The sequence below is a fragment of the Patiria miniata genome, unplaced genomic scaffold (assembly GCF_015706575.1).
Source record: "Patiria miniata isolate m_02_andy unplaced genomic scaffold, ASM1570657v1 HiC_scaffold_12, whole genome shotgun sequence".
Lineage (NCBI taxonomy): Eukaryota > Metazoa > Echinodermata > Asteroidea > Valvatida > Asterinidae > Patiria > Patiria miniata.
This window is the reverse complement of record NW_024037050.1, coordinates 575,438-589,845: the sequence shown is the minus strand read 5'-3', so window position 1 is coordinate 589,845 and position 14,408 is coordinate 575,438. Positions and strand designations below refer to the sequence as shown.

The 14,408-nt window shown below is 40.6% G+C and overlaps 1 protein-coding gene across 1 annotated transcript; it reads right to left on the bottom strand.

The window, feature by feature from the left end:
- Positions 1–85: 85 nt before the first annotated feature.
- LOC119744392 ((Lyso)-N-acylphosphatidylethanolamine lipase-like) lies at positions 86–13,334 on the bottom strand. The gene is made up of 6 exons (XM_038220304.1): positions 12,956–13,334; positions 4,369–4,448; positions 2,789–3,319; positions 2,435–2,546; positions 946–1,132; positions 86–218 (listed from the first exon to the last, which is right to left on the bottom strand). Exons 1-6 carry the CDS (start codon positions 13,057–13,059, stop codon positions 129–131), a joined length of 1,104 nt encoding a protein of 367 aa, XP_038076232.1. The 5' UTR covers positions 13,060–13,334; the 3' UTR covers positions 86–128.
- Between the last annotated feature and the right edge of the window lie 1,074 nt (positions 13,335–14,408).

The window sequence follows — 14,408 nt, the reverse complement described above, 5'->3', positions numbered from 1 at the left end:
CTTATGATGAGCTGCAGTCCATGCAGGGTGATGAACAAAGAAAAGTAAACCCAGGCAAACAATTGAAATTTTCTCACAAACCCCCTGAGGCTATACTGTACACTGTCTCAACAAAAGCCCTGACATTATCAGTCAACTTCGTCACCGATTTCGCTGATGATCTTGTTGAAAGTCTGTGTTCTGTCGGCGTAAACATGATGTCCAGCTCCTTTTAGAATCTAATCATGATAAAAAAAATAATACATTAAATTAATTCAGAAAAAAACATCAAAATGCGGAAGGGGAAATCGTAAGTTATACAGTCCTTAACCCTCACTCCCTAGCGTCGGTTACTAGGAACTGGACCAAGTCCATCAACATCCATCAATCACTGTACGTCCAACACAAAACTGTACATGACATAATGGAATCCACCACTGACGCACTGGTTGACATTCATGGACTTGCTAAACATGGATTTTATCACAATAGCAGTACAGGAAGCTAGGCAAAATCAATCGGATACCCCTAGCACTGCCTCAAGCCAATCAGGCCCAAGTCCATCAAACTTCATCAATATCTAGTCAGGCCAGGCCTCCTGGGCCAAGTCCCCAAAAAATCCACCAAAATGGGGGATGGATTTTGATGGAGTTTGGGTGATTAGGGTTAATCGAGCAGCACATCTCAAGAGCAGCTGTAAGATTGTTCAGGCTTAGATTTAATATTGCAGTTACAAAAAAATGGTTATAAACAAACAAAAAAACACCCCCAAAAAACTCTGAATTGTTAGAAAGGCATCTGAGGTATGATAGGTGACTGCTCTAAGTTCCCACACCCCTTTGTTCTGACACCCCTATGTTACGACAACTAACACACGTATAAGATTGTGTCCATAATACCTGGGCAGTTTTGGGTACTACAGGGAGAAATAGGCAACTAGCAACACATAAAGCAGGGGACACTTACATGAATCTTGACATAGGCGCCTTTCCGTCTGAACTTCAAGTCGTTGCCTGAATTGCTGTCCATCCAGGACTTATCGCCGTAGATCATTGTCACTGGTACATCACTAGATAGCTGCTCCGCCCTCTGTATCATGGGATTGACGGCCCATCCTATCATGTGAGCCATAGACTTGAAGGCCATCTCACCACTGCAAATAAAAATAATCAATTTTTTACCCCAAGAACTACTCTAGATTTTGGCTTTTTTTCAGACTCGTACTACAGGTAGAAGGCCAGCCTAATGTCCTCTTTTGTATCTATCTCACAGACTGAGCTGCTCACTGACTGACTGACTGTTATTTGTGACTTAGACTGGTTGTTGATTGGTGATGAGAGCCAGGCAATGCAATTGTTCTTTTTTTTTGCTGTGTAAGTATCTATAGGGTCTTTTTATACATCATGTGCTATCAGTATTTTTTCCTCCATAACATTCATATACATTGTATAAGTATATTTTGTGGTTTTTAACATGTAAATAAATGCTTCTGGTCATTTGCTTTGGGAGGGTTCATATGTGCACACATAAGAATAAGTGGATTTTTTAAGATGTCGGTCTTTTTATACATCATGTGTCATCAGTTTTATCTTTTGTTACATTCATATGCATTTTGTGGGTTTTTTAATATGTAAATTACTAAATTCAAATTAATGCTTCTGGTAATTGCTTTGGGAGGTTTTTATTTTTTTGCTTGATGACTTTTAAAATTAATGTGATTTTTTTTGTGTGAATGTGTATTTTTAATGTTAATTGTTTATGTTTATTGTCTTTATGTATGCTGGGACCCATTGGAGACCAGTGGATTCCACTGAATGGGCCACCCAGTTGAAATAAGAAATATATAAATAAATAAATAAATTGTTCAGGGTCACCTAGTAACTTCAATTAACCCTCCTGCTGTCTGAACAGTCACAGAGAGTCAAACATTAAATCCTGCTCCCCTGCCATGCCTTTATACACAGGTTAGTCACCAACAGTCAGATCATATAAATACATGCATTTCCAGCAAGCACTATGACTAGTCAAATTCCACCAACAGACAAAAGCAAGTAACTGGTAGGTACAGCTGGCTTATCAGTCACCTACTGTCAAGGCAAAGCTGTATCAAGTTACATAACCAGTCACAGCCATTCAATCCTGCATTATGTAGGCCGGGAGCTCTAAACCAGTTCACGTTGGCAATATTTTGACAAGAATGGAACGAGGCGCAGGATAACTTTGACCTCATTGTCAGACGGGTTGAAGCCATCACCCTCGGGCAGCCCATTCATATTTCTGGCCTCGCTCACTGCGAGCGGGTCGCTGATAGATATTTCCAGCCTCGCTCCCTGCATGTTTATCCATCATCTGTTCCGAATATTGCAAAACCTTTGCGTGTATACACATCATTCAGCACAAACAGGTTAACTGTTAAAAACAGTCACTAGATTGATTTTGGAAATAATGAAAATACCTGGGCTGTTGTGCATTGCAATGGTAGATATAGTTGCTAATCAGATCACCATCAAACAATGTTTTGAATTTCTTGTCCAAATCTCCACGAACTCGCTTCAACAGACGAGGACCTGTTAATATCATAGGTGAATAAAATAATTTCAAATTAACATCCACGCTAAGCTATTTCCGGGAATTAAGGATATCTAACACAAATTCTCTCCACAAAAGGAAACACTAAGACTCTCCATTTTAAATCTCATTTGAATTTTTATTCATGGAATAAGAGCACATCTGAATGATGAAAAACTTAACTTGCATAATTCCATGTTACTAGAATACCACCATTGTTAAGTTTTCATAATGCGCTTACCTAGAGGACCTGCCGCCCGTATGCTGGACAATGGATTGAATCTCATGGCCACAGCCCCGATGGCCCGCACCCACAGTGGGAACTGAAGTTCCTCTGGCGGTGGCTTCTCAGGAAAACCCCACGGATCGGCCAGCACCAAGTGTTTAACCCGCTCCGGGTGCCGGATGCTGTACGAGTACGTCAGATACCCTCCGAAGCTGTGCCCTACCAGGACCATCTTCTCAATGCCGACTTTGCTCCGCCAGTTCTCAATGGAATTCACGAATTCTGTCTCGGCCTGCTCGGCATCTTGCGGTATTGCCGACCGCGAGCTGCGGCCAAAGCCCAACAGATCAAAGGCATAGACGGGGCGGCGTCGAGACAAGTCCTCAAAATTGAGGGACCATAATGCCACGCCGCTGCCAAAGCCGTGGACAAGCACTATGGGAGTTTTGTCGTCTGCTCCCGACTTGCTAGGGTTGAACTTAAGAGTCCGCAGTTTGTCTTCCTCATTGATGTACACAAAGTTGCTCTCATATTTGGCTTTCACACCTGTAAAATAATTTTAACGATATTAGAAAAGAACATAAAGATCAAATCAGCGACATTTTCATAGTGTTGTTCATTCCGTGACAGCCCCTGCTTACATTTTACAGTCCTTCTGATATAAAATCACAAGCGTGTGAAAAAAGGCACAGGATTTTTCTAGGTGTGTGTTTTTTCTAGGTGTGTGGTTTTCTAGGTGTGTGATCTGTGGTCCAGGGAAATTCAGGCGTGTAATTATTCACACTTCTCGGGAAGCTTTTAGGTGTGTGATGGTGTGGGGGTGTGATCGCACGCCTCAAATCAGGACTGATTTTAGGACTGAGTTTAGTTTGTATCCATGAACTTAGTGTCTAAAGATTTTTAAAAAAAATAATAATAAAGTCAAGTCACAAGCTATTCGAACGAACAATGACAAATGCACTCCTCTGTTCTCATGCTTCCCTTGTTACTTGCTACTAGATTTGTGTAAGGTTTTGTGTTTTTATTTTGACTACAAAGTTGTGATGGACTTGTGATACAACTCTACATATCGGTCATATACAGACATGGTTTTCCAGGGTTCCACGTTAACTTGTTTGTTCACTAGCCAGCCCGGCTACTGAAACAGACTCTTAACTAGCCCTCTGGCATTTTCACTAGCCCGCATTTTTTTCAGCTCAAATACAAAATGGCGTATTTTTAGGCTCAATTCTGAGGCATTTTTGTTAGTGTTTTTAATAATCAGATCTAATTATTTAACCTTTAAAACAGTTGGCAAAATTAGACACAAATTGCTGAGGTTTTGTTTCTGAATATAAATAAATGATTTATTTCTTCCCGTCTGCTCATCTATGCCATATCCCAACATTTTTTTTGACTCACCAGCCGGGCTACTTAAGGAATAGTTTGACTAGCTTGGAGCTGTTTTGACTAGCTTTTAGCTAGCGGGCTACCGCTTATTTCGAACCTTGGGTTTTCGCAAAACCTGTTTTGTCATAAGTCAAATTAATAACTTGAAAGAGATAAAAGAAAGTTATAGGCCTAGAAAACAAATATAATGTAATCATGAATCTTACATGATAGAATTTTCTCCTCTGCCTTTTCTAGAAGGTTGACAGATGTTGGCCTCCATCGAGCCAAGCTTCCTATCCAGCTACTGCGTGACAGAAACAGAAAAGAAGTTGATAATTTTAGGTCAATCAAAAAAAATAGTTTCTTGTAAGTTGTAAGCATGGTTGGGAACAACGGAAAAACTCCCATATCTGGCCATCACTAATTTTTCCCAGAAAAAATGTTGCAACCTGACGCCACTTTTTTCTTCATATTATCATCTCAGTGAAGGTCATTAATTGCAAAAATGACAATAAGACACGAATATGGCACTGAGAAATATTTCCAATTTTGTTACGGAATACTTTGAAATTTTTTTTCGACTTTCTATCTATCATGTCTATAGACTTTGTACACAATTGCGGAAATGGCATCAGGTTGCAACATTTTTTCTTTTTTCCCTTCAGTGACTAGGTAACTCCAGCTATTCAGTGACCTATCACAGACATCAGAAAGTCAAGATAATGTCCTACAAAGTCTCATACTTTTATGATAGGCCTACTATGACTAGTATGCAGTGTTGTTGACTCGAGTCGCTGACTCGCACTCGAGTCGGACTCCAGTCGCTATTTTTCCGACTTGAGACTTGACTTGACTTGGAAAAAAATGACTTGAGACTTGACTTGACGACACAAAGAAAGACTCGTGACTTGACTTGACTTGACAAAATTGGCATTAACAAAATAGTTTTGTCATAGTTACAAAAAACTTTTTTGGTGCACCCACCAGTTTATTATCGGGTAATGACTGATTGAAACTTGACTGGAGAGAAGTCCGTAAATCCCACCGCGCACCGAGCTGAGCTCGGACGGACTACTCAACGCGGAACCTGGCGCTTTGTGCCTGCCACGCGTGGTTTTGTGCATATGTCTGATCACCCTCCGTTAACATACATGGATGTATCTTCAACATTGCTTCATATCATTTAAATGCTGTGTACTTATAACATGTTGCAAAAGGTTTTAAAGACTGGAACAACGACTATGATATAGTTTATGAGAGGCAAGAATTCACATCACAAAGCAAAAAATGCTTTGGAAATGGTTTGTTTAACTCCTTCAAAAAATCATTATGTTTTTCAAAAGAATTTAAAAACTAATAATGAATTCTCTAAAGACATTTTGCTCAACAAAACATGTGCATGGAAAAAAAAAAGTTTTATAAGTATGAAAACTGTACTTAAATTCTCTTAACATAATGAACACTTCGGCACTTGCACATGTAAACTGGTTCCCGTACATCTTGCCGCCCTACACTGCATGCTAGCAACTATTCAGACGAGAACCATGCTACCATTAGAGCAAACTAATGCCTCAAACGTACATGTACATGTACATGTATACGTATGTACATTACCGTATTATATACAGAACTGTGTAATACGTTTGAAATTGACTCGGGACTTGAGTGTTGACATGAAAATTTGGCAAGTTGGTGCTATTGTCGAGCGCAATTTGAGTCCCCCATGCAAGTTTAAACTTGCGCGCGCAAGTTTAAACCTGCGCGCACGCAAGTTTAAACTTGCCCGCGCATTAATTTCCTTGTTACACATTGCGTACGCAAGTTTAAACTTGGGCACTGCATAGATTTTCCCAGCAAAGCATACAAAGCTGCTAAACTATTTTTTTTCCGGGTATACTCATGCAGATATGCAACATTATTTCTAAAGCAGATTTTTTTTTCTACGATTTAATAGCATCACTGAGCTTCAGGAGACAATGCCGTAATGCCATTTTTTGAAACATTTTATTAACATTATGCTAATGATATTGACTGGGTAGAGGTTCAGAGATAAGGGGTGGTAATGCGAACAATTTATGCACTTTGCATCATGATGCCTATTATTGTTTATGGCTCATTAGGATATTTGTTTAATAAACAACATATCTATTCTTTAATTCGAATTAATTAATTGAAATAATAAATTAAATTCATTAATTAAATCATTTGCAAATTTATTTACTTTTTAAAATAATTTCAATTTTATTTTCATTTTCAAATTATGCATTTTTGAAGTGTACACAGCGCTCGAAATGTTATGCAAGTATTTCTAAAAGCAATATGAATTATTGTACCGTCCAATTTATTAATTGCTAAATTAATTAGTTTTTTTTTTTAAGAATAAGCACTTTTTTAATTGTAGAGTACATGTTTCAAAAATAATGTAAACGATTACTAAAACGTCAAAACTTGAACAATTGAAGGGATCATAATCATTCTTTTACGTTTACAGATGGTTACACCTAGGAAATTATGATTTATTTACATTCAAGAATATAAATAAAATGCTAATTAGGTTTACAAAGCAAAAAACTTGAAGCGGGTCTCCATTATTGAACAACTTTTGTACACTTTCCAAGCAATCGCCGCTAGTGTGCTTAAGTTGATTGCTTGCCCGGTCCCCTCCCCGGCCCCACCCCCACACCCTAAAAAACTGCTCTGATAAGCACTGCTAAATCTCAATGTTTTTTTTTTATTGACGCTAATCGAATTCCCCTTTTTATTTATTTCTTTGCTCATTTATTTATCCATTATTTCTCCATGTACTCGTGTTTTGAACATTCTTTTCTTCATCAATGAAAATCCCGCCCGCAAGGTTCTCAAATTGCGATCGCCTATGCGCAAGTTTAAACTTGCGCACGCAAATTAAAATGGCGCAGTGTAATTTCCGTGCTTCGGGCATGGGCGTCGCCAGGATTTTTTCTAGAGGGGGGCAAAAAATTATTTTTGCCAAAAATGCTTGCATTTCTCAACATATTCTCGATTTATCAGTTTTAGAGGGGGGCAGGGACATGTTGCCCCCCCCCCTAACTCATTAAATTTACACCACTTTGTCTTCGCGCCTCTTTTTCTTTTCTTTTTTCTCTTTTTTTTTCCTCCTCTTCTTTTTTTTTTTTTTTTGCTTTTCCGGGGGGGGGGGGGGGGGGGGGGGGGGGAGGGGGGCAAGTGCCCCCCCTTGCCCCTTCCTCGCTACGCCCATGGCTTCGGGATAAGCACCGTCGATATATCGATATATCGATTTTATCGATATTGGTTTGATAATGATATCGCCGATGTTAGTTAATTGGTAAAATCAATAAATCGAAAATATCGGATTTTGGAAAAATATCGAAAATATCGCAAATATCGAAACTTCGAAAACATCGATATTGAAAAATACATCGAAAATATCGCTACTGAGGAACAAACTTTATTAAAAAATACGAAAGCACATTGTCACATTACCCTAATTTTCGATAAACAACGGCTTACGTTGGTTCTCACGCTGAGTGAAAAATGTCCCTGTAGCTTATATTCCAGGCGGCGTATACGGCGACATTTGAAGAATAAATTCAGTCACCTATCTCAGTCTCGCACTCAGAACTCGAGTACACTTTGCCTCGAAAATATCACCAAATTTATCCTCCAAAACAGAGAATTATTTGCTAACCAAACATTCGTAGACTAGCACCACGTGCTGATGATATCACGGCAGCGTGTATCCCAGGCTCATGTCGGCAACGTACGTAATACGGACGCTAGAACCGCAGGCGGTGTCAGACGGGCCAATCAAAAGACCACGTGATAAACGCTGCTAAAAAATTTGGAATCGCACTAAGGCCAAAAAAAAAAAGTCTCCGGTTTCTGGTATGGAGTTTGTCCAAAAAGTGGTGCGGCGACGCGGCTTTTTTTTTTTTTTACCCGACTTTTTTGCTTCAAATTTGCTTCAAATGTCGGCTGATGACTGCAAATGATGCCCGACTAAACTCAGTGCAAATATATGGGAGTACAGAGAGGCCACATAAAGCTTATTCTCGATCATAACCCCATCTAAAAACACGTTGAAATTGCGCAGCAGCAGAATTCCAGTCAAACCAGTGAGTTTGGCGGTTTTGAGACATCATCTTTCATTGAAAAAAAACCTTTTTCATTTTGCCGACGTGCATGGCTACGGTGACGCGCGCGCATACCAGAAACCGGAGACTTTTGTTTTTGGGCCTAACGATCCGGACATGAGTGCCCGGAGCGTCAGTGCAATACCAAATTATCCACAGCATTTATCATGTGGATCACACCAGGGGTGTACCATTAGAACAATTTACCAGCATTTCCACCGTTTCGGAATTAAAACACCGAATCCCAGAATCAGTTTTGTTTGTGATTGAGAATATATACGTTACGAAATGCCGAGCGGCGGAACTTTCTGTTGATATTTGCTGGAATTCACGGTCTCAAAGTAATGATGAGTTCCAAAATAAACTCTTGTGATGTGTTGTATTTTGCTTAATTTTCATTCTGTTCTGTAATGTACTTCCCCCATCTATCAGCAGCCTCTTTAAAATGCACTGTCATCATGGATATACAGTTGCCTAGCAACACCATGTCGGTAGGAAGTTTGTAGGCCCGCTTCATTGCCCCTTTTATACCAGTACGCAAAGCCCCTTGGTAATTAGTTGCAGTTAAATGTATTCTCCATTGACATCTGTCTTCAAACTCCGCCCTTATTTGCATAATCATAAATATACATTGGCCACTCTAAAAAACATAATTCGTTGATTATATCTAAAATAACAATGATTGATTGAACATTTCAGACTTTATGTGTACAAAATTGAGGAAAGATAAGTGCAGAATCACTAATGATGACATCTGTTGCACTATCCTGGACATTTTGGTGTCCTGCACAATTAGGCAGATGCCTTGAAATCTGTAAGTTAAGGGTCTGGTGTTGTCATTGCACATTGACTACATCACCCGTTGTGTTTGGGGTTCAGGGTCCTTATTCACAAAGCACCCGTAAATGTTTGCGTTGCGGGGACCCGTAAGTGGATGTTAAGGGCACGTAAGACTTGCGTTAAGTGGTATTCACGAAGCACCCTTAGAGTTCCCTTAGTGGACCCGCATGTTGCGGGCACCCGCAACTAATTGGTTGAACATTAAAAAAAAAGCCAAGACATTTTATCCCATTTTAGAGAACTTGCTCGTTGTAAAAATTACAGGCAGATTCGATTAAAGATTAACTTGTCTTTGTTTTCTTAGCAAACAATCAACACCAATCAAGCATGTCTTTAAGAGCATGTTCTTCCACTCATTTAAAGAAAAAAATGAATCACTAAAATTTACCAATGCTTTCAGAAGTTATGCATACTGTGTTACAAACTTAGGCCATTTTTATAGCTGTCCTTGAATGTCATTGGAAGCTATTGAGTTAATAGTGAGAATCATATTACAGACAAACTTTAAAATGCCAACAAGACTTTAAAGGAAACATGCAGTGGAAATTCAGCCCATCTTGTTCTCTTACACATTATTATGTGTCGCAACAATACATACAAGATCGTAATACTTGTTTTCGTTGGAAGTGACAAGAGAGTGGTAGTTTTTCAATTGTTAGCAAATCCTTTCATCAAAACAATCGCATGTAATGGGCGCTATTTTGCTTTTGTCACACAAAGAACTCCTTGTCAAAAGTGCATATGAACAGTACAAACATAACTCCTTCAAAGTTACCCACAAACAAGGGCGGATCCAGGGGGGGGGGGCCAAAGGGGGCCATGGCCCCCCCAAAAACGAAACCAATTTTTTTTTTTTTTATGTGACATCGCAATAAAGGCAGGCAATGAGTACACCACCATCTTTTCCTCAAAAAAAAATTGGTTAAAGTGGTCAGAAATTGCCTCAGATCGCACCACAGAGCATCTAGAATCCAAAAATTTTTTTGACCCACTTTTTGGGGGGGGACCAAAATTTTTTTGGCCCCTCCCAAAATTGTGTTCTGGATCCGCCCTTGCCCACAAAAAAAGCTTCGAAAAAACTAGTGGCGACTGCTAGTGTCCAAACAAGCTGTTTAACATGATAAACAAGTAAAAAGTGGAACTTACTGCAAGAAAATAGAAACAAGTGTGATATATATTTGTACTCAAAGCTGTAGAGACACTTCTGTTCTGCTTTGAATGACATCACGCTTTGGCTCATGAATATGGAAAGTTTCAATAGCATAAAAATTGAAATGTTGAAATTTCTCCCTTTTACTACTACAAAAGAAGATTGAAAGTCATAGTAACATGGCAAGAAAGCTGTTTTAAATCTATTTAAGTCATACAAATCCTTTTGCAGGTTCCCTTTAATAATTGAACTCAAGACAGAAACCACTGTCAGAATGTGTGCTTTCAATATATAAGAAACAATTTAGCTCTATTTTTTTTAAAATATTGATGGTGATTTTTGTATCCTTTCCCATGCTCTTGTTCATTCAGTGCAGGTGGGAAAGTCCACGTTTCATTGTACTCAATGGGTGTTCAGTTTGCATCACGTGATGAGTGGTAAACAAGTTTGTGATCGTTTTATTGAAATAGACATAACTTCGGATTAGACTGTGCAATTTAGGTGAAATGTTCACACTTAAAATCCCATAAGATGTACTTCGTCCCATAATAAAACAAAGGGCGGCAGTCGCTTCCCAAAAGTGGAGGACATACCTATTACGGCATGGAGCGGGCCCCGAAATTTTTTGGATTCTAGATGCTTAATCTGTGGTGCGATCCGAGGCAATTTCTGAGCACTCAAACCACTTTTGTGAGCAAAAGATCATCTTTTAAACATCATTTTTTGAGTTTGGAGTCATTGAATCAGCTACTATAGAATCATTATGTAGGCTACAATTTTTATTCGGGGATAGAAAAAGTGTGGGGGGGGGGGGGCAACGATATGATATCCGCCACTTAAAAAAATAAAAAGTGGGGGGAGGACTTGTCCCCCACCGATTGACGCCCATGAAAATGGAACGCGCCAAATATTTTGAACACATTTTTCAAATTCGGTCACTTTCTTTTTAACTCATCCTATAGTTGGTTCAACCGGTCACGGAAGATGAACCGGCACGTCAAATCAGTTCGTACATCATACCAAAATACATGCAAAGAGTGCCGCCATTGTGACAATCGAGATGATCCATGCAAGTTGTGGTGTGCTTGCGGGACGTCTGGAGGTCCCGCAAATTTACGGGTGGTTTACGGGCACACGCAGATTTAAGGGGGCTTCGTGAATAACCCGCAAGTGCTTAAGTGAGGGTTGCGGGGAAGTTGCGCGCCCGCAAGCATTTACGGGTGCTTTGTGAATAAGGACCCAGGACTTAATACGTCCCCACGCAGATTCGGTGTAAGGGCATCAGGCCTTATTTTTAAGCGAACGAAAGAGTAGATTCCATATAATTCACGCCTATTATAATACCTTGAAAATTAAATATATAAAATATCGAACAACGATATCGACGGTGCTTACTTCGGGAGTCCCTCACGCAAGTTTAAACTTGCGCAGGGGGACTCAAATTGCGCTCGACACTATAATTGAAAAAAAAAATTGACTTGAAACTTGTAAAAATTTGACTTGAGACTTGACTTGACTTGGAAAAATTTGACGTGAGACTTGACTTGACTTGAAAAATTTGACTTGTGACTTGACTTGACTTTGGAAAAAAATGACTTGAGACTTGACTTGGGAAAAATGGTAAAGTGTTTTCTCAGCAAATACTTCAATATTTTCCCTGCTAAATTTGAGTCATAGGACAGAATGTCGGACACTTCGCCCCATTTCCACGTCGCCCCATTTCCACGTCGCCCCATGTCACTTCGCCCCATCCCCACTTCGCCCCATTCCCACATCGCCCCATCCCCACTTCGCCCCATTCCCACTTCGCCCCATTCCCACTTCGCCCCATCCCCACTTCGCCCCATCCCCACTTCGCCCCAGCCGTTACATGTAAAAAAAAAAAAAAATTCTCATCTATTTTTTTGGCTTAAAAAAAACAATTTCAATAGATTCACTAATTGCTAACCAACGGAAAGAATTAGCCCATCACCAAATGAACAATTCATAACCAACCTCTCAAGCTAGGCTCTCCCCTACCGAGAAGCTTGAAGTAAAAGACCCAACTTTGTTCCCAACCCCGGCGGCTATACCAACCCGTCTCCCACTTATCTGAGAACGACAATACCTTTGACATCCTAATTTCACTCTTGGAGGAACCAATCTCATCAATGAAGTTGTAAGTGTCACATATCAGACACATTTTGACGGAACACTTTCCTCAAGTCAGTGAGTTCCTTTTAACTCACTGACCCATACACATGTACGGGATTCTTTTGAATCCAGCGGCTGATGATTGTATTCACAAGCCAATAGGAGAGGCGTCTCTGAATGGGATAGAGCCATCATTTCTCTCATCTGTGTCTCGAGCACCTCATCAGAGCGTTTGTATTTTTCCTGAGTTTCTAGAATTGGGAGCATTTATTATCTGGGGTCTTTGGCAGTTTATTTGGTCTGCACCCCTAGCCTTCACCTTTTTCATACTACATGGGGCGAAGTGGGGATGGGGCGAAGTGGGGATGGGGCGAAGCGGGGATGGGGCGAAGCGGGGATGGGGCGAAGCGGAGATGGGGCGATGTGGGGATGGGGCGAAGTGACATGGGGCGACGTGGAAATGGGGCGAAGCGTCCGACACCCATAGGACAAAGGGTTTGTGCACAGGGTGACATTGACTGAGAATTTCCTTACATCTTCAGACATTTTGCCTACCAGCTATTGTTGTTATCCCCAACAGTTGGGTCGTTGGATGGTGAAGATTTGGGCTCCTGTATGTCGATTTCTCTCGGTCCTTCCGAAATTGCTGAAGCAGCCATTGCTCTTTCTGCTGATTTGATTTTCCAAAATCGCCCAGTTTTCCGACACCAGCTTGCCAACTGAACAACTCTTTTTAATGCCACTTTGGAAGGAAATATTTTAGATCATGGACCTATTGGTGTGTTATTTTTTAGGCAATGCCGACCGTGACATTAACGATCTCTGATTCTGCCGGTGATTTTCAGTCGAACATGAATCAGCAGTTAATTCCGACCGGTCCTACTAAAGTGCGTCAACAAGCGTCAACAAGCGGCAACAAGCGTGCAACAAGCGTGGGTCCTACTAAAGCGCGTCAACAAGCGTCAACAAGCGTCAACAAGCCTCAACGGTCGTCAACGAGCGTCAACAAATTTTGTATAGGCTTTTGAACATTAAAAACAGCTTTATATGGTAGATAAAGCAATAAAGAACATTTTCTGCATATCAATTAAAGTTAAAATTATTTTAAAACTTGGTTTTCTGAACGCGAAATGTACGGCGAATGTGTCGGTAAAGTTGGCCGCCATCTTGTTTGAATGGCGCTGTAGACTTCGCGCATGCGTAGTATGGCTCTGTACACTTCACGCATGCGTAGTACGGCTAGCTACACGTACCCGAGTTAACTCGTACCCGAGTCAACTCGGGTACGAGTTAACTCGTACCCGAGTCAACTCGTATCCGAGTCAACTCGTACCCAAGTCAACTCGTACCCGAGTCAACTCGGATTTCAAGCATAATCCAGGCCTATATTTATGCATGACTGAGCAAAAACAACACAAGGTCTGGCCCAAGACCTTGACAAAATGGTCTTTATCGCGAATATGTGCGCACACGTATGCGATGTCGCGAAATTTATCACGAATATATGCGCACACGTATGCGATGTCGTGAAATTAATCGCGAATATGTGCGCACAAAAGACCCTATTTAATTATAAATAGGGTCTGACTAATAAACCTTCGCGCGCACGCTGTTCCTCGTGCAATCGTTACTATACTGTCGAGCGCAAACTTGCTACTTGCGCAACTTTGAAATTTGCGCGCACAAGTTTCAAACTTGCGCGCGCAAATTTCAAAGTTGCGCAAGTAGCATGTTTGCGCTCGACAGTACTAGTAGTAACGATTGCACGAGGAACAGCGTGCGCGCGAAGGTTTATTAGTCAGACCCTATTTATATCTAACAGTACGTCTAGATTCCAGACTAGAGCTGCTACAACTCCCCAGTTCATTAGGAATTTTACTGAAAGGTATGCGACAAGGTATGCAATAAAATTCACGACATTGCAAACAAATTCGCATACGTGTGCGCACATATTCGCGAATTGTTTCACGACATCGCATACGTGTGCGCACATATTCGCGATTAATTT

What these genes read in the sequence shown, in the direction of transcription:
- LOC119744392 (XM_038220304.1), bottom strand. Translation starts at nt 13,059, where the DNA reads ATGGCTGCTTCAGCAATTTCGGAAGGACCGAGAGAAATCGACATACAG. An exon ending in GGGGATAACAACAATAGCTG is followed by an intron (nt 4,449 to 12,955) that starts GTAGGCAAAATG and finishes TCTGTCACGCAG; the next exon opens with TAGCTGGATAGGAAGCTTGG. An exon ending in ACGGGCGGCAGGTCCTCTAG is followed by an intron (nt 2,547 to 2,788) that starts GTAAGCGCATTA and finishes TGATATTAACAG; the next exon opens with GTCCTCGTCTGTTGAAGCGA.